The following is a 25,498-nucleotide window of genomic DNA, read 5'->3' as shown; positions in this document are numbered from 1 at the left end:
CCTGAGACTACACTTGGTGAAAAGAGGGATGCCAAGAACTATAATATTATTATATTACAAAGGATTTCGCCATAAAAGCACGTATTATATGATTGTTGTAATTGGAAATGCACTGCGGACACATGGGTGCCCCATCCAAGATGGCGGCCGTGCTTCTACGTCAGCTCGTCTGTGGGGCGTCTGTCTCGTGACTGTTCTGTCTATCGCGTCTATGGTTTTGGCTGCGAACACGTCAGCGAGTTGAGCGGCTCTTCATTTCCGGTATGTTCACGGAACGAGCGCGCGCACTCAGAAGCTGCTTCCTGCTTTAGCCGCCTCTCCTGATACCCAGAAATGGTAAGAGGAATTTGACAAATTATGATAAACGATGATCAATTACAGACCGGAGACATGATAGACCGTTGATTTGTTACCGTCCCGGGACTGAAACGACGGTGACGGAGGAAGACGCGACTCGTTTATTTCCCCTGGTCCTGTTTGAAGAAGGCGGGTTGCTAACATGCTAACGCTAGCTGCTCGGTTTGAGAGTCAAAGTGGAGCTGAAGGATCCATCATCGTCTGTTTGATCACAACGACGACCTGCGAGTCTGTGGGTGTCGGTTGTTGTTGAGGGACAGAACAGATCATCATGATGATGATGATGATGATGGAGAAGGAGGGCCAGCTGTGAAATATGGAACTGCTGTCATGAGGATGAGGATGGAGGAAGAGGGTCAGATGTGAAGTCGCGTTGCACCTCTGGATCTATTTGATGATTTATTGGAAAAAAAAAAGGATGGATATTTTATTCAAACATGTTCTTTGAGAAAGCCTTAATTGATTTTCTATGAAACTATGTGGCCATGGTTGTGTAAACATGCGTTTTATTAATGAATATTGTAAATACTATTGTTTTTCATATGTCTACTGTGTTTTTATTGACGTCTAAATATGAAAGTTCAGCATTATATGAATAGCACATTTTTAGATGGATTTATACCAAAAAGAATGTGTAGACATCTGGCTTGATTTTGTTTTTTTCTCTCTCTCTCTTTTCTTTCTCATTCTGATGAATTTTTGAATGAGAGCCACATTTGCCACACAACAGCCCCCCCTTTTATTATACTGTATTTGTAGCACAGAATTGATGCAACGAAGTTGCGATTAACTCTGAAGACACCACTTTACCTGTTCCCAGAGACCTACAACCTGAAATACTCATTCTGTGCGAAAGGAGACAGTTTAACATGCTGTCGCCAGGTGAAGACAATCTTGGACGTTTGTGTAGTTGGATGATGTGGATGTTCTTCATTGGATTTTTCATCCCCTGTGTTCTTCCCGGTCTCAGACTGCTACCTTACGCCCCTATCTCAACGCAGTGCGTGCCACACTGCAGGCCGCCCTCTGCTTGGAGAACTTCTCGTCCCAGGTGGTGGAGAGACACAACAAGCCCGAGGTGGAAGTGAGGTGAGTTCAGCAGCTTCGCCTTGGAGAAGTGACCGCGTGTCGCTTTCAAACTCCCGTGGACTCACTTGTGTCGGTGTTAATTCTCTCCCCACAGGAGCAGTAAAGAACTACTGCTCCAGCCTGTAATCATCAGCCGGAACGAAAAGGAGAAAGTTCTGATCGAGGGCTCCATCAACTCGGTCCGAGTCAGTATTGCCGTCAAGCAGGTCGGTCGAGCTCTGCTGAGTCAGTCAAAAAAAAAAAAATCGAAAATCAGATGTTTAATTAATAACAGTGCTCGTCATACTTTCTTTCTCTTTTTTAATCCTGCTGAGGTAGGCCGATGAGATTGAGAAGATCTTGTGCCATAAATTCATGCGCTTCATGATGATGAGAGCAGAGAACTTCTTCATCTTGAGGAGAAAGCCGGTGGAGGTGGGTGCTCGGCGCTCAAACACATCCAGACATGAAAGTCACGCGGAAACCAAACTTTATTGCTCGACAAACTTAAACCTTGGTACTATTTGCTGGGGCTGCTCGTTTTTGATTTTGGAACAGCATTTATTGAACATGTTCAATAAACAAACTGTTGAATATATAAACATATCTTGTAATGTAGTAGTAAAAAATACTGTTGTACTGCACTCATTTTGTTTAAAACAATAAATAAATAACTTTCAATACTAATATAAACTATATGTTGATAATTTGGCCGTCCTGTGAGGCAGCAATGCTAAGTACTTAAAGCTAAGTAATGGAAAAACTTTGATTTCCTCCCTTGCATATTGTTTTTTTTTTTTGTGATCATTTAACACGTTTCCATTCTTCTGTCGTCATTTAACAGGGTTACGACATCAGCTTCCTCATCACCAACTTCCACACCGAGCAGATGTACAAGCATAAACTAGTGGATTTCGTCATTCATTTTATGGAGGAAATAGATAAAGAGATCAGTGAAATGAAGCTGTCCGTTAACGCCAGAGCTCGTATCGTCGCCGAGGAGTTCCTTAAAAATGTGAGTTGTACAGTATTGTATTTATTTTGAGGTGGCGTGTCTGCTTCATCATCCTTTATTAAAACAACTGCCAATTATTAATTAATCGCATGCATGTCTTTCTGTGAGAGGTTTTGCAGCTAAAACATGTTGGTCTTAATTTTTTCAGTTCTGAAATGGAGAGAGAGAGAAAAAAAACCACCTCCCGGAAATATTCCAGTTGAGTCTTGGCCGTCATGTTGGAGTGAGAGACGAGCTGCTTCGCCGAGAGACGCTGAGAAACAGACAATGTACAGTAAGGAGGAATTGTGCAGGCCAATGGGGATTTTCCCTTTAAATTTAAAAAGTCTCTTGTGCTCAGAAATATTGATATTTGTACATATATGATAAATATGCACACCATCAGACATTATTTTCCGCCTTTGCTTGCTTTCCTAATAAGATACTCTTCAATATAAATGAGCACAGGACGATGTGGATGGAATTGTTTTCTTTTTTTTAATAATTTAAATGTTTTTTAAATAAAGAAATATATATAAATATATCTAATTAAAAGTGCATCAATTTAATTTTGCTGTGTTCGGTTGAAACAAACCATTAACCACAGAAGAAATCAGTACTTTTTTTTTTTCTTATTTTGGTTCACGACTACACAAAAGATGTCGACTTGCTGGAAATGACAAATAAAATCTATAATACTTTGTATGGTTTTTTTTTTTCCTAAGCTGGTCAAGTCTTGAACGAGTTAGAAATATTCCACTTTATTGAGATTTTGACAGTTTGAAACAAACAAACAAGGCCTTTGAAAATAGTTTTTAAGCACAATCATATACAATGTACAGTGTTCTCATAAAAAAAAAAGGAATAAAACACATGGAAGCTATTTCACAAACATGCATACACAGTACCGGACTTTAGATTCCCACATAAAAAGAGGTATTGTAACATAAAATAATTTAGTGGCCTAAAGATGTCCTAAGTGTGACATTTGGTTGAGACATCACTTTCCATTGTGTGCTGGAGGAGGAAAAAAACAAAAACAAACCCCACACCTCAAAATATAGTTAATTTCACAGCAATCATGAAGAAACAGTAAAGATTATTTTTTAAAGCATGTGAAATGCAGTAAAGGGGGAAAAAAACCTCACATGTATTCATGCATCTTTTTTTCCTTCGCCTTATTGTTTTAGTGGCTCTCGCAGTGAAGAATTCTATCTTCTCGTCTGGAATGTTAAAAGATCTTCATTTTAGTTTGTTCACATACACAGAACCATCACAGCTGCTTTTTTTTTTTTTTTTTTTTTTACTTTTTCAAACTACAAAATAGAAACCAACAACCAGGAAATGGAGAAAACTGTTAAAACACAGATAATCACTTGTAATTTAAGTGTCCCCTGACTTTTCTGGGATTATTTTTATATATACATATACGTGATCTTCATATTGTAAGAACATGTTCTGGTGGCAGTACACACAGTCACAATATACAGTGGATATTAAATAGAAAGATGGGAGGAATTTGTCAAAACGTGATAATGTCATTATTGCACCATGAACAGTGGAACCACATATCAAAAATAATGGCGTTTGCCTTTCGTTTTTTTTCTTTCCCCCCCCCTCCCACAGAGTCAAAGCTACTGTACAATCCAAACAAAACACGTATAAAACTGGATGAAAGTTGGTGAAAGTGCTTTACGGTGTGGGACGCTGGGAACAAATGTGGGTACGAGTGAAGAAGCTGCCGTGACGGGCAGGCGGGGGCGGCAGCGTTCCCATAAAGCTGCTCAGAGGTCTGGAGTGCTGCTAGAAGTGATCGGGGACTGTCTGCAGAGCGTCTTCAGTGCTGCGCTGCACATTCACATTCTGAAACAGTGGCGAGAGGGGAAACGCTTGTTAACAGTCCTACACGCCTGATCTGCAGGTTTAAACAGTTTCATGTGAACAAAGCCGAGATGATGTGACTGCATGTCGCCACAGATGACTTCTTTTTTTTTTTTTTTCCCCCGTAAAGCAGCTCAAAAGAAATTTCTTTGCCAGAAAATCCTGTTTGAGAACAGCAACAGTATTTAAAGCTACACAACGAAACACTAATGTGAGAACTTGGGTCCAAAACATGTTTAAGGTTTGTAGTACGAGTTAAACACGCGGGATGGAAACTCGGTAGTGTTTCCTGCTGCGGACAGAAAATACTCCCAATACTCAGAGAGATGACGTGTCCCGTTATGATGAAGGGATGACGGCTACACGTGATCCTGTGAAGGGCTTGAACAAACTGCAGACGAGCACGAGGCTGGTGATGGTGGGAGATGCGAGAGTGAAATTTGGCTTTGGGACAAAATAATGTTTTCACCAGAAAAAAAAAAAAGAAAAAAAAAGAAGATCTTTAGCTTAGAAACCTATTTATTCATAGATTTACAATTTCGCAAACTTTTACAAACATTAGAATGAGTTACAATGGATCAAATCGATGGAGCTTTTGATTCAAACAGTCAACGCATTCCAGAATCAAAACAGGTCGCGTTCTTCAATGTGCAAAAGGTTTGAAATTTTGGTCAACACTGCATATCACCCTTCACATTTAGAATGTAAACAACAATGAGGATGGATACACATTTAGCTTCAAGCACGGGATTTACCCAAACAATGAACTGTGCGTAATTTTAGACGCGGTAGAAACGTTGGCGAAAAGCATCATTCACAGTTTTAAAGAAGTGGCAAGACGACACACATCCATGAAAATACAAAGAAAACAAAAGTGATACAGAAATGATTCAGGTACTATTTCAAAAGTTAAGAAGGTTTCTCCAATCTTGTAGAGTTTCGATAATATATTCACACGCACTCCTTTTTTCTATGCTATTCATTTCTTCGGTTAACTAAACTCAACATTATTCGTTCACGATGTGCAAATAAAAAGCAATTAATTCCTGCAAGTCTCCAATAATGCCAGATTTCTTTCTCACGTCGTTGTCGACACACACACAAGCGAAGGATTCAGCCTGAAACTAGATTCCGGTTCTGCACGTCCTACTGAGAGTAAAGCTGCACCGTCTGCCGAGTCATACTAATAAAACTGAAATGGGAGCGTCGGTCATTTCTTGACCGGACAGACTTTTAAGGTAAGTGGTGTCACAGTTTAGATTGCTTGTCAGAGGCCGGCGGTGGATGGAGACTGGACTTTGCTCCGCCTCTGCGTGAAATGTTTACCGTCTTGTTTTAATGGAAAGAAAGGGATGGATCAGCCGGAGGGGGAGAGGGTGGGGGCTTAACCCAAAATATCTCGTGAGGCACGTTTGAAACAAAGTCACAGTCTCCGGCGTGTGAAAAGACGGTCCTCGTGAGATCAGCCTGAATACACACCGAGGTCAGCGGGTCGTCTGCAGTGACGCGTTTCTAAGTGCTGCCTGTGATACCTACCTCGGGTCTGTCTCTGTGTGTGTTCACAGCGTCCACACTCAGATAGACGGACTCCACTTTACACCCTGGCGGAGCGAAGAAGACACAGAGGGCAGTTAAAACTTGATGAGATTTGTTTCCGGATTACACACAGCAGTGTTTTTTTTTTATATATATAAACCGCGACTCACCATAGGCCACTGGAGTCAACTTCAACACGGTGTGCAAAGGACACTTAAGATAAGGCAACTCATCTGTAGAAAGAGACAGAATACAGGAGGTTCTTATATTCCAGCAAGTTCATGACTCGGCACACTTCAAGATAAATCACATTGGAGAGTGACAGTAAATGTATTCCTTTCAAAAAATTATTTTTTGGGGGGATCCCGATTCTGACAAAACTGTCGGAAACAAACTGCAGACATCTCACCGGCAGACTTGTCGAGGAAGTACGCCAGAAGACATCGCATGACGGCCTGGTGACACACAACCAGGATGTTCTCCTGCCTCTCCAGCTCCATGATGACCGGCTCCAGCCGCTGCACCAGGTCCTCGTACGACTGGAAGGAAAACCGCAAGGCGCTCAGTCGCTCGGAAGGATTTCCCCGAGGCGTAGAAAGTAAAGTGTAAAGACTTCCGGAGAGGGTCTTATTAAACTCTCACCTCTCCTTTCGGATAGCGGTAGCGGTATTTGTCTTGGTCTCGCATTGCGAACTCAGAAGGGTAGTGCTCTTGGATCTCCTCGTACATCATTTCTTCACACACACCCTGAGGACGGACAGGAGACGATGCGTTCAGCTTTCACACCAGGGCTCACACACACCATCTTGTGACAAGATTGAGAAGTCCGTACTTACGGCGTCTATTTCGTTGAGCGCTTTCCACTGTTCGTAAGGCACTCCCAGGCACTCTGCCGTCTGGATCGTTCTCTTCATCTGGCTGGTCCAAACTTTAAGATCTTTGATGTTCTGCTCCTCGATGAATTTCCTCAGTTTTTTGGCAAACTGGAAGGAACAAGATTTGGATCGTTCACAATCAAAAACGACGACTTTTCTGCTAAAAACCTGTGGGACTGATGATGCAGATGCACACACACACACACCTCTTTTCCTCTGGCGGACAAGGCAGAGTCTCCTCCGATGCGTCCCTTGATGTTGAGATCGCTCTCGCCGTGCCGACACAGGTAGATTGAGCGCGGCGTGATGTGGATATTCATCAGGTAGTAGACAATCCGGCTCTGGATGTGGTCCACCACGCGGTTCACAAGGTAACGGCGGCCCACGTCCATTATCTTAATGTAGGACAGGTCCCTGAAACCAGACGTCGAATAAGCTGTGTCAAGAGGAGCCGAGTGAATCCAACCCAAGGCCACACGGAAAAGTCTCTAAGCACGATCAAAGCAGAGCTGCGAGCAGTGTGTCACTCCAGGTCACCCTCACCTGTCTAGAACCTCGTCCAGAGGCTGGTACGAAGACTCGTAACACTTGATTCTCTTCATGAAGTCCTCAACGGCCTCCTCCGAGTTGCAGTCTATGTAGTCTGGGTTCCCCAGTTTGACTTGCTAAAGAAGAATAAGCACACAGAGGAGAGGATGTTAAGAAAGGAAATAACGTGAAGGTCACTGCTCTTTCCTGCTTGAAGGCTTTTTTTTTTTTTTTATATCGATCTGGAATTTATTGATAAATAAAGAAAAAGAGGCCAAACTCACCACAATATTTTGAGCAACTACATCTGGATCTTCGCACACAGACTCCACAAAGAAGACCTGAATAGAGAAAGAAAACTGTTAACTTGGTGGAAACTCGCAAACGTTTACGAATGTGAAAACACAAAAGACCTTTAAACTCACCCTGAAGCCGTTTTGCTCTGCAAACTTGATGATGGTCCCTCTTCGTTCTCTTGTTGTATTGGTGGCATCAAACACCTGGAAGGCAGAACGAGAAGACACCCTCAATGCAGCACAGGCACGTTTGTTTGTACAACTGTTTTCTGCAGAGGTCAAGGAGAGCAAACGTGACTCACCGCCACCTGTCCTCCCTCCACACTCAGGTACTCCCGGACGTCGTTCAGTGCCGATGTCGCGCACTGCCTGCAGAAAACCACAGGACGTAGATTTAGGATTGAAATGGATCGAACTCAGTCTTGGTGGCATTATAGATTATCGTATGATTTTTTTTGTGTGTGCAATTTGACAGATTTTACATTTAGGCAGTTCGATCATGAGCAAAAAACAAGCAGGTGTTTTCAATCCAGCTGATGACCTCATCAGCCGTTATTCAAACGAGCCACTCATGAAGCAGTGCAGAGGTACAAGTGTTTTGTTGGTTGGCATTTACAAAAACGGACATTTCCCCCCTCTATGTTTTACCCAAAAAAACATTTCATTCACACAAACCCCTATAACCCATAAGTGGCAGTGGAACGAGAAGCATAAAGCCATGCCAGCCAATCAGAACCCTGGAAAAAAAACCCAACAACAACCAATGGCAGGAATGGCTTCCTGTTCATTCAGTTATAAAGTACAAGGGTTGTTTGTTTTGGACTGAGAGAGAAGTGGTACTTCTCCTAAATGTGGCGTTAAGAGTTCAGACGAGGTAAAATACAAGAAAATTTCAAATGGGAATCGTGTCAATCAAAGTACAGGGACATATTGGTAATGCGTTTTTGTTGTTGTGCCAACGGGACCAGAGTGTCTATTTACCGTCGGATCTTCAGGCCTTCTTCATTGTCGGGACGGAAAAACTCAAAGGACTTGTAGATCTTCAGACACTCCCTCCGGTACTGCCCCACATTAAATTCTGGAATGGACGACATTGCAATGCATTTTAAACAGGAGGGGGACAACAGACATTTCTCATTCCCCCTTTACAACTGCAGTTCTTCATCATCTCCCAAGACAACTGAACACTCAGTCATAAACAAGCTTCGCAATGACCGATGATACTCGGAAGACGTATGTTTTAAATAAAGATTCTTCTGTGGAGCGGCAGCTTGTACCTTTGGTCGGCACTCCAATCCAGTTCAAGTAGCGAGTCAGCTTCTTTGCGATGTACGTCTTTCCTCTGGCAGGAAGTCCAACAGTCACAATGAGGGTCGGGCAGTTTGTCATACACACTGAAACAAAAGACGAGACAAAAAAAAACAAAAAACAAACAAAATTTTTATCAATATGTTTTGTTCTTCCTGTTAAATTTGAGTCATTTGCATGTCAATGTGCATTTGCATGCCAATGTTCTCAATGTACATGACATTAGGTACAGAAATGTGCAATTACTGGAATTGATACCTGCATAAAAAGGAGCAATATAATAATTTTCTAAATTGCATATGCATTTCCTACTTTGGTCCTTGGAGGAGGAAGTAGGGGTCGTGAAAAGAAAAAAAAAAACAGTTCACCATGAAAATAAACAGGAAATCATGTTATTCACCAAGAAAAACACAGAGAAACAGAAGAAGAAAAGTTTAAACAACCTTGTGGGCATTGATCAATCTAATTAAGGCATTTAATCAAATTAAGTGAAACAACCTCCACGTCTTAACATGTTGGGTCACGTTGCAGTGATCACTTCTCTGGCCTGAAATCAACAATGGCTCCTCATTCAGACCTTCCTCTAAAGATTTTGCATTTCAATGTCCTCCTGCTGATGCCACTATTGTCTTAATTCAATGTGGCAGTTCCTGAATATGCACGGTTCCTTTTTACAAATAAAGAAACTCAATTCGTGCCCTCGCTTGCATGGAAACATTATGAGATACAAAGTATTTTGTTTCTGGTGGAGCTGGAAAGCTTGAGAAGAGAGAACTATCAGCTCTGGTGAGTGGGGAGGGGTCTTGACTTGACTCAGCAAAAAAAAAAGAAAAAAAAAAGGTGGAAAGAAACGAGACCAGCAGAGAGAAAGAGCAAAAGCGAGACAGAAAATTCGATTGGGGGCCGGGAAGCAGACCAGTGTCGGAGCCAGACTGGCCACCAAGGGCGATCCGCCAGGAAAATCAAAAGTCCAGAGGAAAAGGATTTATGCGTGTCATGACATATGACACACACACACAAAAGCGTGATTCCCATCTACCTCAGTGCACGTGATATCGGGTAATAAAGCGCCAGACAAGCCGAACATGATGCGACGCAGCCTGGCGCAAAAAAACGCATCATCTCAACCTGCAGCGCGTCGCGCCAATTGACGAGACTCATCTAACGGGTCGAGAAATAAACCGATATCGAACCCCACCCGATGAAAAATTAATTAATTAATAAATAAATGAACGGAGGATAAATAATTCAAAAGAGGGATGAGCAGACGCCCTGCATCATCACCCCCCCACCCACCCCTAGTCTCATCCTCTGCGCACTTGCCGGCTGCATCTTACCGCGTCTGTGCGCGATGTGTCCGGTCTTGCAGGGCATCCAAATCTTCCTCAGTGGGTTCTGGGTCAACTCCCGGGGCAGAGCCTCCAGCATGAACTCCTCGTTGTCTAACATTGTGACTAGCGGCTGATGCGCGCAGACTGAGGCGGTGGGCTTCAGCCCCGGCGGTGTGGTTCAGCGGCCGGCTGCAAGGGGGAGGATGTCAGCTGAGGAACAGCAGCTCCTTCTTACCGTAAACACCGCAGTATGCGCGCAACGCAAACGCCGCAGTCCACAGTGTTCCGAGTTGAGGGAGTTCACGCTGTCCCATTACATTTATCAGTATTTTTTTTGTCGTTACTTTATCGAGTTGGTTTACAAATAAGTGCTGCAAACATCTCTTGCATTATGTTTTACTCAAATAATTTAAAAGATAAGTTTAATTCGACGGGATAAGCCCAATTGTGGGAGGGAAAAAGACAATAAATAGAACATAAATACCATAAATTCCAGACGGACAGTGTAAATAATATATAATGGGGCCAAGGGATTACTGGTATAAGCATATAACATTAAAAGTCCACCCTGAACAAAATGACATAATGAGCATGCATATTTAGGGAACTTATAGTTTACAGTTACATTTAAATGAAACGAGCGGAAACTATGTTGGTATTGTAAGAGTCAAACAGTATTTATTAAAGCAAAGCTATGCTATATTTTGTGAGTAACCACTGGTGATCTACTATTACTAGTACATTGTGTACTACTTTATTGTTTTCAATCTTAACTCCTTTGCCTTTGCCCCCGATACTCGGGAGGGTGGAGATCGGGACTAAAATCGGTCCGATAATGCTGTAGTGTGTGCTGGCCTTAAATTATACATGAAAAACACCTCCATACACCCCAGACAGCTGTTTCTCAGAAGACTCCTCTTCATTAAGGGAATTACCGTAATAACGACAGCAGAGCGCACATTCTGTGAACAACAAACGCCGAGGCCTTCACATGCAGCACACATGGGCAGAGGATGCAACCGAGAGACGAGCCAATCAGAGGCGAGACCCAGAACCCGGCAGCCAATAGAAGAGAGGGACGGGGAAACAAGGAGGGCGTGCAAACTGCGGGAAGCTCAGATAAAAACACATGCTCAAGAAAACTGAAAGACTGGCGTTTTGAGGAGTCACGGGTCCCCCAGACCCAATACCCGTGATCACACGCCATTCAGGAACAAACACACAGCAGAACATTTCATTAGATTGCTTTCTTTACGTGAAAACAAAAATCGGAAAGGAATTTAGCTTAAATGAATATGTAACATATTCAAAGTGCATATTGTCATAGTATTATAGTAAAAAAGAGAAAGCATAAAGCAAAACATTGATAAAGTGTTTTCATAACAGATAGTTTTGGATTCCTATAGTGTCAACTACGACTCCTGAACTAAACTTTGTTGACTTAACAATTGTGCAGCTGTCACACCTCAAAATGTATTTGCTTTTAAAGTTTTTGCAACAACAACATGACCATGTGAGAAAAATGCAAACTCTGCTGCATGTGGCTGATCATGACTTTAGAGGACAGCCGATTCAAAACTTCCCTTTCAAATGTCGCAACAGTGCAGCAGTGGTAAGCTGTGTTGCATCCCAGCAAATGTACTTGAGCTCGATTCCAGACTGGAGCCTTTCAGTGGGAGTTTTGATTGTTCTCTGTCCAGACACTGCTCAACATCATCACATAAAAGGTCCAGGGGTCTGAAACTCAGATCCTGGAGGGCCGTAGTAGATACAAAAAATAATGGAAAGATCTGCGGATTGCAAAAAAATCAGATTTTATTCTTTGTACAACATAATCAGCATGTCAGATGTTGAAGCTGAGACATTTTAGCATTTAAGGAAAATAGTGGCTCATTTTGGATTGACCGCAGTGACAGTTTAAACTCTCTCAAGATGTATTTTCATACAAACTAATTTAGATTTCTGTCTCATTTTTATCTGTAGTCTGGCTTTATTTATAAATAGTGAAGGCACTCAGGAGGGAGCTGTGGCTCGAGAGCCTTTTTTTTGTTCTTCCTAATGCCACCGTTTCGACACCAGAGGGTGCTGTGTACTCACAAACCTAAAAGCTTATCATCTCCAGAGGGAGCCTCCACAGTTCGGTGTAATAATTAATTTCCAATTAAGAGAGTGTGTCACACAAGAGCATGTGTGTCATCAGCCAGGCATCCAGTGCAGCAGTAAACAGGACCAAAGGTCGTGTCTGACAGCAGTAATCCCATCACAGAGACACTTCACTCCACTGTGTCTGGCATTGATCACTGCCAGCCAGACAAAGGACAACCGCTTCACGGGATTCTTTCAAAAAGCAGACGTACACTTGAGCACACCTACAAAATATAGTTCAAGTGTCATATTATAGGTGAAGTTACACTGAGACTACCTTTATAAATGTGTTTAAAGAAGTTTAACCAATAAAGCTGGTGTCAGTTAAGTTCGCGGCCTCATATCCACATTTGTGCCCAAACCTGTAGATCCTTTCCCGTTGACAAATGTTACAGGTGTGACGTGACAATAATTAAAATGCAAATCTGTGCAGTACGATCACAGAACAGACAACATATGACAAAAACAACATTTGGAAAGTGTTTGCTGACAAACCTCAAATGGGTTTCACTTCTCACTTATGAGAACATTTTTATTCGACTTTCTCATCCACACAGGTTTGTTGCTATAGTTACCATTCTCATATAATTAATTCCCTCTGCGTTATCCGACTGTTCATGACCTATTCACGTCCAGACAGTCAGCAACAGGAGGACTTTGAAGAACGAGGAGCAGAATGTGGCTAAAGGTTCACTTTATCTTAACAGCCACACAATGACACACCCACGCCGACATTAGCACAAAGGTGCGTTGTATTAAAAAACATTTCACAGCCGCCTGTCAAACTCCAGCTGGTTAGTTAAATTCAGCACCAGTCTGAACTCTTTGCCAGCGCAGGTTTATTTTGGAATCAAGACTGCAAATCTCGACACATAAAGTGACAAAGTAATTTGCCTCACTGCGGTACAATGTGGCAAACAAAGTAGTTCTTGCAGCTCTTGTTGACACGACGATGTTTTCAAGTGAAAATGGAAACTTTCAAGGTGATCCAGAGGTTTATTTATAGGACGACAGTGCGTGGAGTCACTGAAAGCAACTTTTTGAAAATACGTCGTCTTCACGTAAAGAGTGAAAACAGAACTTTATTTTTGAAGCGTTGCTACTGCACATGGTCATAATAAATCGTTCCATGCACGAGCGAGAAGGATTCATTTGATAACAAAGAATGCAGTGTGCACACTTCGCTACTGAATTCAACAGCGCTTCTCCAATAAGGTGTGCATTTACGACACCAACACCTGGCTCACATGTTTGGATCACACCGTTTATAGCATACTGCATGCACACGTGGCTTTATTATATAAAAAAAAAACAGTGGCCCTACATGAAAACGACATTGTTTTCAAACGACGCATTTCCACTTGAAATGTTGTGGCGCAAATAGACCTTTAAGGCTCCTACGGAAGTTCACAGCGAGTCATATTGTTCCACGTGAATCTAATGAACTTTGGGCCGCAACATAAATTTTGCATGATGAAACGAAAGCGGAATCGCAGCTTACGAAGATGGGGAATGTCTTGATTGCGCAATAACAACACATCCTGAACATAACCATAAACTCTTGTAGCATTTATATGTTTGGCGAGAAATCCCTCCCCCCGCCACACACACACACACACACACACACAAAAAAGGGGCCATGGCTCAGAGAGAGAGGCCATCTTGAAAAGTCAATTTCGCAAAGGGAGCTTAAAGTACCTATGCTTCCACTGTTCTGGTACTTTACTTTACAAGGAAACAAACTACATGTAAACATAACAAACAGGCCGTGGCAGCAGCCATCATCACCCGAAATATCCGACACTGTCTGAAGTGAACGCGGCCGTAATTGAACCCGTCCGATAGCGTGACGTCGGACCACTGATTTTAGTGCCAAGACCAATGATTTTGCCACGATTCTCCCACAGTTGCCATCTTTTGTCTGCGACGGTCAAAAATAGCAGTGTGCCGGGGGGCTTTACACCAGTCATCTGTCTGGGTTCCCTTGCCAGCTGTATAGAAGATATAGACGGTAGACTGTAGATTAGACTTTATGAAAACCAATATATACAAAAAATGCAAGAAGGTCGAGACTTCATGACAGTGGATATTGCATCATCCATCCAAGAAGCAGTGTTTTGAGAATTGCTACATTTCTACAAAGTAACATGTGAATCAGGACCCGTTACTTTGTATGAAATGAAAACAAGAGCTGGATCATGGTGGTTTCTCAACCAGGAAGCACACTTGGTGCTCTAAATTAAAAAAAAAAATAGCAGTTAGCGCTTTTGCTGCTCCAGTTAAAACTGGCGAAGTGTCACGTTTCCATGGTAACCGCCTATGACGACACAAGGAGCACCATGTTTATGTTCCCTTTGTATTTTTGTAGCTTGTTGAACCAGGCCTATTTTCCCCCCCTTTCCATTTCCTAGTGTTCACTGACTTTGACACATTTTATAAATGTAGGGTGAGAAGCTAAAATTAGCCACAATGCGTGTGAACGGTTCAAACCTTTTCCAGCTAAAACTTGTGAGTGTCTGAGTGCGACGCGAGCCGCGGCAACGCCACCTCTATGGGTCGTTCACACCCGAGCGCTGATCACCGAAAAAACACTCGAATTGACCCCAATCTAATCAGGACATTCCCTTGCGAGCACCACTGACATTTAGAAACTGGACAAGAAACACAGGATAAACACACTTCCAGTAAACTAAACTGCAACACAAGAAGAATGTGTGACCTTTGAGCAGAAAGGCCATCACTCATTTCCTTCAACAAGATTATGACTTGACAATAGATTAAAACATTACCGCATTAATATTTACTTCAATGTGAAATATAAACAAACCAAAATGCCTATTATGATAAATTAGGTAAATTAATACAGCGATGGTACGTTTGGACAAATATTGGTCAAAACATGGGGTAGATGAAAAAAAAATGTAATGGTAGTAATAATAATAATAATACAAGTAAACTCCTTCAAACTTAAAGTGAAGCATAGGATTTGAAAGCGAGAAAAACAAGCAGCACTTAGTAACAGACAGGAGCCTTTATTACAGGATCTTCCCATCCGACAAATAGCTTCTGATCACAGAACCAAAGATGCTCAAAATATTTCCCAGCATGCCGTGACGATACCTCCCAATTTAACATCCACTGAATAACACGAAACCAAGGCACCATAAATGTTTCATAAGCTATAGAAAGGATGCGGCTCCTCTCATTGAATCAACAGGAAACACATCATTATTATTATTATTACATCCAGGACAAATGGCTTTGCACAAAGACGATCAAATGTGGGCTTTTCTGTCGATGAGCAGGGCAATGCTGAATCAGTCGTGTGTTTACGAGGCGTCACAAGGCGCCGAGAATGACAGAAGGAATGATTTCCTCGAGCCCAAAATAACCCAGCCTTATTCCTCCAATGCACAAAGACAACAGTGCCACACTCACAAGGTTGAACAGGACAATAGAACAGTTTTAATGAGACAGTGGTCACTTGTTCAAAATATTAGGTCGATGCATTCTGCAAGCATTTGCAGAGTTATTCCAAAGGCAGTGCTCGTGTAGGCTGCAGTCTCGCTGGAAGCCTCTAATGTGATTCTGAGCAAGCGGGTGAACTTTCCCCCAGATAAAGAGCAGACACAGGGAGGGAGGGTATGAGGACGAGGACGAGGAGGAGGAGGGAAGGAGGGAGGGAGAGTGGCGCAGCAAGCAAAGAGAGTGATAGCCTGTGAACCAGGACAGGAGGAAGTGTGATACGCTGAAGATTTATTGTAGAAATGTGATGGTGATAAAAGCATTAAAGAAATGAAGCAATGGGAATGACTGAGAGAGGGAACGGTCTTGCAGTGTGAGCAGAGCACCCTGCAGGGCAACGCAACAACCATGCATGTAGTGACATAATGTGGTTCTGCTGCACCCACTGGAGAACGACTCAATCCCTCTGCACACTCCAAACACATACGGACACTCGCAACATCATATATAGAATGCTGTGTTTTTCGCTGCAGTTTTTCTCCAGGAACAACACACTGTCAATACTATTTACACTATGCAGGTCAGCTCCTATCACCACACTTTGCAGCTACAATTCAAAACAGCTGTTTCCATTTGTTCACTTGTGCTCCTAGAATAAACAGACCAGCCTCCACAGACACACAGCAATGCTCATGTGTGTTTTTCCTGTTTTTCTGCCCCACCTCTCTCTGTAGGCAGACAGGCAGCCAGCCTGGCAGAGGACATCTCCTACTCATCGACACAGCCTGAGCTCTGTTCATCCCTCGTACATCTGCCACAACAGCTCGGGCCACAGACATTTAAAGCGCAGTGACCAAACACACACGGACACACACACACAAAGAGCAGCAGTGAATCTGTCTGCACTGTCTGCGTGGTGTTTGTCAACATTGACAGCACAGCAAAACAGGCCCTCCAGCATACATGAGGAGCAGAGTTGCATAACAGCATACTGTTACAATAAGTATTTCACGGGATTATCTCACCCATTCTGTCAGCACTCACCTGCAGATTCTCAGTGGGTTTTTTTGGAATGCAGACTATTATTAGAGCACCATTAGGCAATCGCATGCAGATCCAAACCGAACGTCACCTCCAAGGGCTTGATTACAGCAGAGCACCTGTTTAGTCAGGAGGGTGGATTCAAACTTGACCTATAAAAGATCTTTCTCTCCATCTGTCCCAACCGGTGCTGTGAACGCTGGGACAGTGAACCTCGTAGCCACTGCTGACCGAAATCAAATCCAAAATGAGTTTGTTCCGAGAAACAGGACAGTGTGTCCACATGAAGTGTATTCGTAGGGGATCGTCAGACCTCCAGAGATAACACATGGGGTTTATAGGTGAGCAGGAAGGTCGTGGCTTCCAGGACGTATTTCTAGGTTCACTCTTTCTCTTTCACCTACTGCCACACAATATAGACGTCATCTTCGTACTATATCGCCTTCGATAAACTTCAAGCAGTCCCAGAAACATCGCTGCAGTCACAACTTTGATGAGGCGCAGACAGTTTGATGCTAGTGTGTGTGTGGTCGGTGAGCAGTGGCAGGACGTGTTGTGTACACACGGTCTCTCTCACATGTCACTGCCTGGCTCACTAACCCGCGGCAGCTGCACATTGTCAGGATGCTAAAGCCGCACGCGAAACCACCACAGCCATTTGCACGCAGTCTGATAAAACAACGACAAAACAATCTCAACTATCCGGTCCGGAGTCCCTGTCCCCCGGCCGTGTCGCAGTGTGTCCCCGCCTGTCCTCGAGCCCTGTCCGCTCCGAGGCGAAGCCTACGTGACACAGACTTGTTTACTTCACCCCGCCTGCTAGCCAGCTGCTCCGTAGCGCTGCACGCAGCCACGGAAATACGCGACGGCCAAAAGTGACGGGCTCCGGCCGGCAGCATGCCTGTCCTATCCCTACCTGTCCTGTCCCGAGCGTGTCTCGAGCGGCAGGAGCCCCTCATGGTCCCAGTTCGAAGCCTGTTGTTGTTGTTGTTGGAGCCGCGGACAGTGTGAGCGTCTCCAGCAGCTCTCAGGCAGCAATGAATGAAGCCAGAGAGCGCGCGCTCACGGCGAGGCGCGCCCACAGCCGCGTGCCCGTCAGCGCGCTCTCGCGCTCTACATTTTGCACACACTCACATTTTTATTCAATTTTATTTATTATAGCACCAAATACAACACAGTCATTTACACTTATAGGTGCTTCATACAGAGAAGAACCCAACAAATTCACATGGGCAAGTATAAGTGACTGTTGGAACGGGAAAACTCTATTCAAAAAGTTAATACCAATATATATCCAACTTTGATTTGGATAAACTGTTTGTTTACTCATGTTTTTGGTAAATGTGATTTGAAGAAAACCTCTGTACAGCCACTGGGGGAACATGCTAACTCAGCAGTTGGATGGGATGGTTCTCTTCAGTGGGTCCTTCATGATTAGGACTGTTCTACCCATGAGTTAACTACTGCTGCAGATGGATTCCATCTTTTAGCAGCCAGTTAATTTGTGCTGCTATTCTCTGGAGTGAAGTCATTTTGTCAGTTCTTCATCTTAGATACTTTTTCTTGGACGTCTGCCACGGGGATGCTCGCTGGTTCACTGGCCACTGAGAATCAGTGCTGTGTGATGGTAAAAATGTAGGGTTGTTGTCATTTAGACCATGGTCAGCTTCAACCACAAAGGAAAAACTTTTCCCCATTTTCGATATGTAGTCCTGTGGGAACATAGCAAATCTATTTCAAACGGAAAAGAAAGCCTCTAAGCATACGACGTGCAAAGATACAACCTCAGGGTCACTCAAGGCTGCAGGAAAAGTGTGAGTCGTGTATTTGAACAGAACGTGCACTTCCTGCTCCCACTGTGAGTTCAAGTGAGGATGACGATAAATGAGAGGGAAGGACAGGAGTGGTTACAAACAGCTGGAGGAGTTACAGAAGGAGAAAAACAGGCACACCCACGATGATAGGCCTCGTCATTGTTATTGAAGGAAGTTATGTGTTAGAGACTCCACGAGGTGTGTGCAGCGCTGCTCGTACACACTTTCAAAGCTTTGAGGACATCAGTAGTAGGACACACTCTCATTCTTTTTGTGTATGTGTATGTGAGTTGAGTGGGTGGAGTAGCATGTTCTGTAGTAGGTCCTTGATACAGTAGACACAGGAAATTGTAGTGGATTCATGTTTGATGTGCCATGAAACAGTCTGTCTGAGTTTGGGCTGGACATTCACCATAGATCACTTTTCAATATGACTAAAACTTTCTCTACAATTCACCACAGCTTTGCAGCTTCAGCATATAGAGAATATGAAATTAATGGGGATGTGTAAAGTGGGTGTACAGTTCAAGTGTGGGTTCTTTTTTTAAAAAGAGTTTTGAATCAGTATTATTTTTACTTCAGAGACAGAAGTTGTAAATTCCGATTTTTCAAAACAGAGATTTTCTTAGCCAGTGCTTCCTCACAGAGCGTGCCCCCTTTTCAGATGACTTCTTACCTTCTTAAGTCAAGTTCAGCTTTGGTTGGCAGGATTTTATAATACATTTTCAGTCCATGATTCTTTAATGTAAAGGATTAAAACATACGCAAAACAGTTTTTTTTTTCTGATTTAAATGTGTTTATATTCTCACAGACAAGACCTGAAAGAAAAATGCTCGTGAGATTTTATGACAGTTGAGAAGTGAACTGAGGTTCAAGCAGACTGAAGAGGAAAAACCTTTTCGACAGATCAACAAGAGACCCTTCATAATCTGAAATCACACTGAATTCCATCATAATCGTCCTTGTTTCCCTTTGACTATTAACTCCCTTTATCTTAAACCTTAAACCTAAATCTTTCCCCTGAAGCTGCTCTGAAACACATTCAGTGCAGTTTGTAACTGATTTCACAAGCTGCATTTCCAGTGAGGAACGGAATCATGCAAATTCATGAACACTACATAGGCACTGTGGCTTCTGGTAAACAAATGAAGAGTTGGTCAGAAAACCTTCAAAGGCAGAATGGAAATATTTGGCCCACCATATACATATACACACACGAATGACAAAAGTGGAAATAGATGAAAACAGAGCACAGTATATCACGCTATACTACCACTATTATGTTCAATGACACAACTATTAGGGAAAAAACAGTCAGAACATACTGAGTGGTTGTAAAGTACAATGGAACAAGTTCTCCATAAAAAGTGAATCACTTCATCGTCACTTGTTGAGGTACAATCCTTGCAGTGCTGTAGAGGAATATAATGACACATTTTACTTTCATGTAGGTAAACAACTAATGCTACTTTTTCCACTCTTGACATCTACTAAAACAATGGAAAAAATGTAATGTATTTGTTGTATTTTTAACCACATAATCTATATAATTCCAGCCATCTTCATTACTCGCTCAATTCAAGGAGCTGAAGCCGACTGCAACTTACGACGGGCGACAAACAATCGATTTGGAGTCACTACCTCAGCTAAGACGCATGTCTGGATTATAGGAGGGAGCTGGAGGACCTGTAGGAAACCCATGCATGCACAAGGGGAACATGCAAAGTCTACACAGAAAGGCCCAGAATTGAACCAGAGTGTGCAAACTACAATACTGTGCGTCTTCATCCTCAACTTTCCATGATTAAAATCCAACATATGTGTTGGACAGTTTGCTGAGGGTCGACTGATTTTTACACTTTGAACATTAAAAGTGATAGTTCCAAAACATTAAAAAACAAATAAAAAAAAAATCATTTAAAAATTGTTGAGTGACATCCCTTTCACCAAAGAGAGCAGTGACACAAACAACAAGTACAACACCGTACGTGATATGTCATTGGGAAAATATTGCTTGCTTAAGCTTTTTAGAATACTTTTCCCCATGCTGTCCATGAAAATGCAGCTTCTTTGCGACTATTACACGCCACTCTTCCACCTTTCCCCTCTGTCTGCCTCCTCGGCTCCTTCAGCTCCTCCTGGCATGGGCCTCTTGCGTCTCTTATTGAGCAGAGGGTTGTTGGAAGTGTCCAAGTCTTTAATTTTCACCTGGTCGTAGTCCACACGCATAGTGGCCAGAGCACTGGTCATTTCCTCCTGTGAAGGAAACAGCGTTGGTGTACTAAATCTGAACTTTGCTGCCATCTTGTGTCCACATTGTGAGAATAAACAGACCAGAGGAGAGTGTTTTTTTTCTGACACCTGGATGCAACCTTGGCAGCCTCTGTTGTTTGATGTCATAATGAAATCCAGCCGACTTTCTGCAATTGTCTCACAGATTCATCCAAGGATCGGCTTCACTCTTTCAGATATATTTCTAGCATTTATGAGCTCTAACCTCGAATCACCCACAATACTATATACATAGGCTGCAACCTTTCCATTAGAACCAGAGGCTACTTTAATAGTCATTTTGATGAAGATATTAATATAAAACAAGATCATAAATTACTCAAGTATATGTGTAGATGTCATTCAATGTGACCTCGCTTAATAAAATCAAACTGTAAGACAGATGTCATTTGCATCGTAAAACTTCCTGATAATTATTGTGTTATGGTGATTTTTATATTAGCTGTGGCGTGATGCTTGATCTTTAAATATTGAATGTTCAACATGCAGTAGATTTCACAAGTTCGGTAACTACGATTGTGACACATGTTGTGCAAGGTAATTGAATTTCTCACTGCACTCCACCGGGGAGCTTATCTATTTCTCTGTTTTGGTGAAGAAGACAGATTAATGCATTTGGAAGCTTGACTTTCAATCACCTTTCCAACTAAAGACAAAAGGAAAATTGAATAGCTTTACCTTCACGTCGTCCCACAGCTCCTTGTCCTCCGTCAGAACGCGGGATGTGTGCAGAGGTGTTGAAGGAACCACCATTGACTGCTGTGGTACGAAACCATGAGCATTCACAATTCCACAGCAGACAGACACATACAGCCGACTGCTACAAGGCTTAAGTCGGTAACTTACACTGATCCAAGGATGGTTCATGAACTGTCCGATAGTCATCCGCTCACTGGGGTCTGTCTTCAGCAACTGAATGATGAGCTGTTTGGCTGCAGATGGATGACATGACACATCAAATCTCTCAAATGTGGACCACAAAATAGAAAAATATACCCCAAATCTTTTCTTTTTTAAATTTTGATGTTGAATACTAAACATTGAAAATAGAAGTACAATGATGAAATCAGACAAAATATTTGTTATATCTCCCTTTTGTTTGGGACATATTCAAGTATTCCTGAATATGCCCCTAATAAAAGTTCAATTCTTTATATAGATGTTTTTAAAGGTAATATAATGCACTTTGTTTTTGTTAGATTTCAATAATGGTTCCAGATTAAATTGATGTTAATTGACCAGCGTGCCAAATTCAGGCGACATCTAGTGGTGGTGTTTCAAATGACAATAAAGCACAGATCCATGCTGTAACTTCCCCCATTGTTTCTACCATTGTTTCACAGCAATTCACAAATTGTCCACAATTTGTTAACATTCAATCTTTTCCCTGTATTTATATACAAATCCAAAGTCTGACCTTCCTCAGAAACATCGGCCCACTCAGGATTGGGAAACTCATATTGGCCCAACCTGATCCTCTGTTTCATCCCGGGAGAGATGGCCTGACCTGTGTTTGAGTAGAAAGGAGGAAACCCACACAGCCTATAGAGGAGAGGAGAGGAGAGGAGAGGAGAGGAGAGAAGACCTTTGATCAAAACACAGCATACCAGTAGATGCAATTACTTCATTAAGGCAGAGACATGATACTCACAGAATATACATTATTACTCCCAAAGACCACATGTCACATGATTTGTCATATTTCTCTGGACCGAGCACTTCTGGCGCTGAACGGACAAACAGACACAAAGATAAACAGACAATAACGTTGAGAATGACAAACAAATTGACAAAGCAGCCAGTCAGTAATATGCAGACACACACTGACAATACACAGGTGAAGGACAGTTCACACATGCGTGGCTATTATAACAGTAGTCTTCTGATTATGCAAAATACTCACCAACATAATACGGGGTGTAACAAGGGGTTTCAAGGGATTTGTGGAGTTTGGTCTCTTTAGCAAAGCCAAAGTCTGTCAGTTTTAGAGTAGCGTTCGTCTCCTTGGTGGTGTACAGCAGGTTTTCTGGCTGGAGTGTGAATCAGAATAAGAAAAGGAACAGGAATGGAGTCATTCTTTGTAGAGGTTACACAGTTAAAAAAAAATAAATAAAAATCTCCCCTGCATTCTCCCAACATGTAAACTGGAGCAGCCATACCTTTACATCTCTGTGAGCAATGTCCATGCGATGGAGGAAGTCTATGGCTGTGCCAATATCATGCATGATCTCAGACACCTCTGATGGACACACATGACATAGCTGTGTAGGCGCGGCTCGCAGTACAGAATATAACACATTCAAACTAGCGAAAGTATGACGTCACCCACCTCTCTCCGTGAAGGCCTGATCCCCCCGGGCCTGGATGCGGCGGAAGAGCTCCCCTCCCTCCATGCTGAGACAGGATACACAAAGAGATGAGAAGTGGGGCAGTATGGACACCTCTGCCAAACATGGCAATCATGGCACCAAAACAAAGCAGGTCATTGTGCCTCGGTACTGCTCAGAGTACAGCGCAAACCCTATGTGAAATCAGTTGACTTGGTTTGGTCGCATCTGGGTTAATGGGTGTTTCACTTCATTTCGTTACGTAGTTACCAAGAACACAAAACTGGAAAAGCAACAGACGAAAGGCATCGATTCAGTTATGATTCATCCGCCACCAATTAAGACTCAAGGCTACATATACATCCAACAGTGGCTTTCATGCATTTATTTCATAACGTCCTCTGAGTGTACACTTGTGTACATGTTGCTGTGGATCTTAACAAAAAAAAAAAAAAAAAATCACTTAAATCAAGTGTTTCTCACCATTCCATTACGATAAGTAGACATTTCTTCCCCTGATGAAGGTTCTCATACAGGCTGAGTATTCGTACGATGTGGGGACCTCCAGACACTCGCCAGTGCAGGTCGACCTCTCGTCTGGCTTTCGGAGTATCACTGAGGATCTGTTATCACAATGTGGACGCAAAGCAGTACAAATCTGAAGATTCTTTCATGCCATTTGTTCATTTGATTATATGCCTCAATGCAAACACAATGATGTTTGATCAATGTAAATGATAAGATATTTGAAAATAAGTCATTTATTGATAAGAGCAATCGTTCCCAACCTGGGATCCAGGACCTGATTGGTGGGGAACCAGATATCACAGTAGGGGTCAATGACTATAATCGGACAACATACCTGGCAAAGTGCTCAGTGCTTATATTCTAGAGGCAACGTATTGGGAACATAACAACTGAACTGATAATTATTGCATACATAGAACTGTCTGCATTATACCAGCCAGAGGCAGAGGGCATTCTGTCTTTCGTGGCATTTAAATCCCAGTTAAAAATACATTTGCAAAAGCAGCTCAAAAAAGAAGATGACCCATTCATGATAGTAGTCAATAAGTAAACTACCTCCAAAGCCTTGATGCACAAATGTAACTTTTCACCCACAGTAAACTGCTCACTGACGGACATAGCTTTTAACATCTCACCATAACTGCGGATATGGCTTACCTCCAAAGACTTTACAAGAAGTAAACATACTCAGGTGCCCTTTGGACTGCTCTTCCGGTTTGTGAGGCTTTTATTGCAACCCTAAAGCCAGCTGTTTATTTACTCAACACATCTGTCTGCCTCACATAAAAAAAACAACACATCGTGAGCTGAATATTGTTGAGTACGAGTGAAAAGACATAGATGTATTTTTGCTTCGCTGAAATGTCAGAGGCACAGTTGATTATGCAAAGTATAACAGAGCACACCATTGTCCACGCAACAATTATAGAGAGAGGGAAAGAGAGAGAGAGAGAGAGAGGAACTGAAAGCTTCCCAGACAGCACATCTACTCTATTGAACTCTGTAAGTGGATTTGCTTTCAAATAACTTCTCCAACCAGCCATTTTTTTGTTGTTGTTTTTGCTGTCTGATATGATCACACAAATTTGACACAAGTGCTGTACAAGACACCTTCAAATAAATACGAACCCCGCATGGAATGGTGATCTGATTTCTACTTTGCACAGTAAGACACCATTAAACGGTGCAAATGAATAATTGATGAACGCTCTCTCTATTTCCGGGCCCCCATATATGTATATGACCGGGGAGGGAGAAAAAAAAGCCGAAGAGAGGCAAGCAAAACAAACCTTGAGGGCGCATTTCTCGCCGGTTTTCTTGCAATAGCACTCCAGCACTTTGCCATTGATGCCAAGGCCAAGGACCTGCGTGGTGACTTTATAGTCCTCTGTCACTGCGTGTCTCTTGAAGTCCAGTTGGGAAAAGGCAGGTGTCTGGGGGTCCGCGGTGCCCCCCTCACCGTCCAGGCTGCCGCTGCTGCCCGGGCTGTGGGAGTCACCGTGGCGCGCCGTGGACGCGTTCGCCGCCTGCTCCTCCTGGTTATGATGCATTTTTTTTCCTTCCTCCAAAAAAAAAGTGGAGACGAGATGTCTTCAGCTTCTGCCGCAGAAAATATCCAGGCGCATTTCAGCACGCGCGCGTATTCTCACGGGACTTTTGCGCTTCCGAGCAGGACGCGGTGACCCCACAGTTCACACTGTAGAGGGAAGAA

General features: G+C 42.8%; 3 protein-coding genes across 5 annotated transcripts; 1 reads left to right on the top strand and 2 right to left on the bottom strand.

The window, feature by feature from the left end:
- Positions 1-266: 266 nt before the first annotated feature.
- arpc4 (actin related protein 2/3 complex, subunit 4) lies at positions 267-3,122 on the top strand. The gene is made up of 6 exons (XM_080495582.1): positions 267-336; positions 1,328-1,446; positions 1,541-1,652; positions 1,765-1,860; positions 2,270-2,440; positions 2,589-3,122. Exons 1-6 carry the CDS (start codon positions 334-336, stop codon positions 2,592-2,594), a joined length of 507 nt encoding a protein of 168 aa, XP_080351708.1. The 5' UTR covers positions 267-333; the 3' UTR covers positions 2,595-3,122.
- A 60-nt stretch (positions 3,123-3,182) lies between these two features.
- Positions 3,183-17,850, bottom strand: pfkfb4b (6-phosphofructo-2-kinase/fructose-2,6-biphosphatase 4b). 2 transcript variants are annotated; one of them, XM_080494978.1, is made up of 14 exons: positions 17,742-17,850; positions 8,813-8,929; positions 8,517-8,613; positions 7,838-7,904; positions 7,665-7,739; positions 7,524-7,580; positions 7,255-7,376; positions 6,918-7,125; positions 6,673-6,819; positions 6,479-6,583; positions 6,246-6,375; positions 6,007-6,069; positions 5,837-5,901; positions 3,183-4,282 (listed from the first exon to the last, which is right to left on the bottom strand). In XM_080494978.1, the coding sequence occupies exons 1-14, from the start codon at positions 17,782-17,784 to the stop codon at positions 4,223-4,225; spliced, it is 1,356 nt and encodes a 451-aa protein (XP_080351104.1). In that variant the 5' UTR covers positions 17,785-17,850; the 3' UTR covers positions 3,183-4,222. The 2 variants fall into 2 exon arrangements, with proteins under 2 accessions (XP_080351104.1, XP_080351103.1); XM_080494977.1 differs by lacking the exon at positions 17,742-17,850 and adding an exon at positions 10,181-10,345.
- A 1,582-nt stretch (positions 17,851-19,432) lies between these two features.
- On the bottom strand, positions 19,433-25,498 carry LOC308129174 (MAP kinase-activated protein kinase 2-like). 2 transcript variants are annotated; one of them, XM_080494980.1, is made up of 10 exons: positions 25,077-25,498; positions 23,743-23,882; positions 23,262-23,326; positions 23,092-23,171; positions 22,836-22,962; positions 22,584-22,659; positions 22,350-22,474; positions 21,779-21,864; positions 21,611-21,691; positions 19,433-20,896 (listed from the first exon to the last, which is right to left on the bottom strand). In XM_080494980.1, the coding sequence occupies exons 1-10, from the start codon at positions 25,335-25,337 to the stop codon at positions 20,720-20,722; spliced, it is 1,218 nt and encodes a 405-aa protein (XP_080351106.1). In that variant the 5' UTR covers positions 25,338-25,498; the 3' UTR covers positions 19,433-20,719. The 2 variants fall into 2 exon arrangements, with proteins under 2 accessions (XP_080351106.1, XP_080351107.1); XM_080494981.1 differs by having other exon boundaries at positions 21,611-21,688.

The sequence above is a fragment of the Blennius ocellaris genome (genome assembly GCF_963422515.1).
Source record: "Blennius ocellaris genome assembly, chromosome: 4".
Classification (NCBI taxonomy): Eukaryota; Metazoa; Chordata; class Actinopteri; order Blenniiformes; family Blenniidae; genus Blennius; species Blennius ocellaris.
The sequence above is the reverse complement of the archived record's forward strand: the minus strand, read 5'-3'. Positions and strand labels throughout refer to the sequence as shown.

What these genes read in the sequence shown, in the direction of transcription:
- arpc4 (XM_080495582.1), top strand. An exon ending in AAGCCCGAGGTGGAAGTGAG is followed by an intron (nt 1,447 to 1,540) that starts GTGAGTTCAGCA and finishes CTCTCCCCACAG; the next exon opens with GAGCAGTAAAGAACTACTGC. An exon ending in TGAGGAGAAAGCCGGTGGAG is followed by an intron (nt 1,861 to 2,269) that starts GTGGGTGCTCGG and finishes GTCATTTAACAG; the next exon opens with GGTTACGACATCAGCTTCCT.
- pfkfb4b (XM_080494977.1), bottom strand. Translation starts at nt 10,292, where the DNA reads ATGTTAGACAACGAGGAGTTCATGCTGGAGGCTCTGCCCCGGGAGTTG. An exon ending in TGGAGGGAGGACAGGTGGCG is followed by an intron (nt 7,740 to 7,837) that starts GTGAGTCACGTT and finishes TCTGCCTTCCAG; the next exon opens with GTGTTTGATGCCACCAATAC. An exon ending in CGCTCAACGAAATAGACGCC is followed by an intron (nt 6,584 to 6,672) that starts GTAAGTACGGAC and finishes GTCCGTCCTCAG; the next exon opens with GGTGTGTGTGAAGAAATGAT.
- LOC308129174 (XM_080494980.1), bottom strand. Translation starts at nt 25,337, where the DNA reads ATGCATCATAACCAGGAGGAGCAGGCGGCGAACGCGTCCACGGCGCGC. An exon ending in TTGCTCACAGAGATGTAAAG is followed by an intron (nt 22,963 to 23,091) that starts GTATGGCTGCTC and finishes TTCACACTCCAG; the next exon opens with CCAGAAAACCTGCTGTACAC. An exon ending in TGAACCATCCTTGGATCAGT is followed by an intron (nt 21,692 to 21,778) that starts GTAAGTTACCGA and finishes TTCGTACCACAG; the next exon opens with CAGTCAATGGTGGTTCCTTC.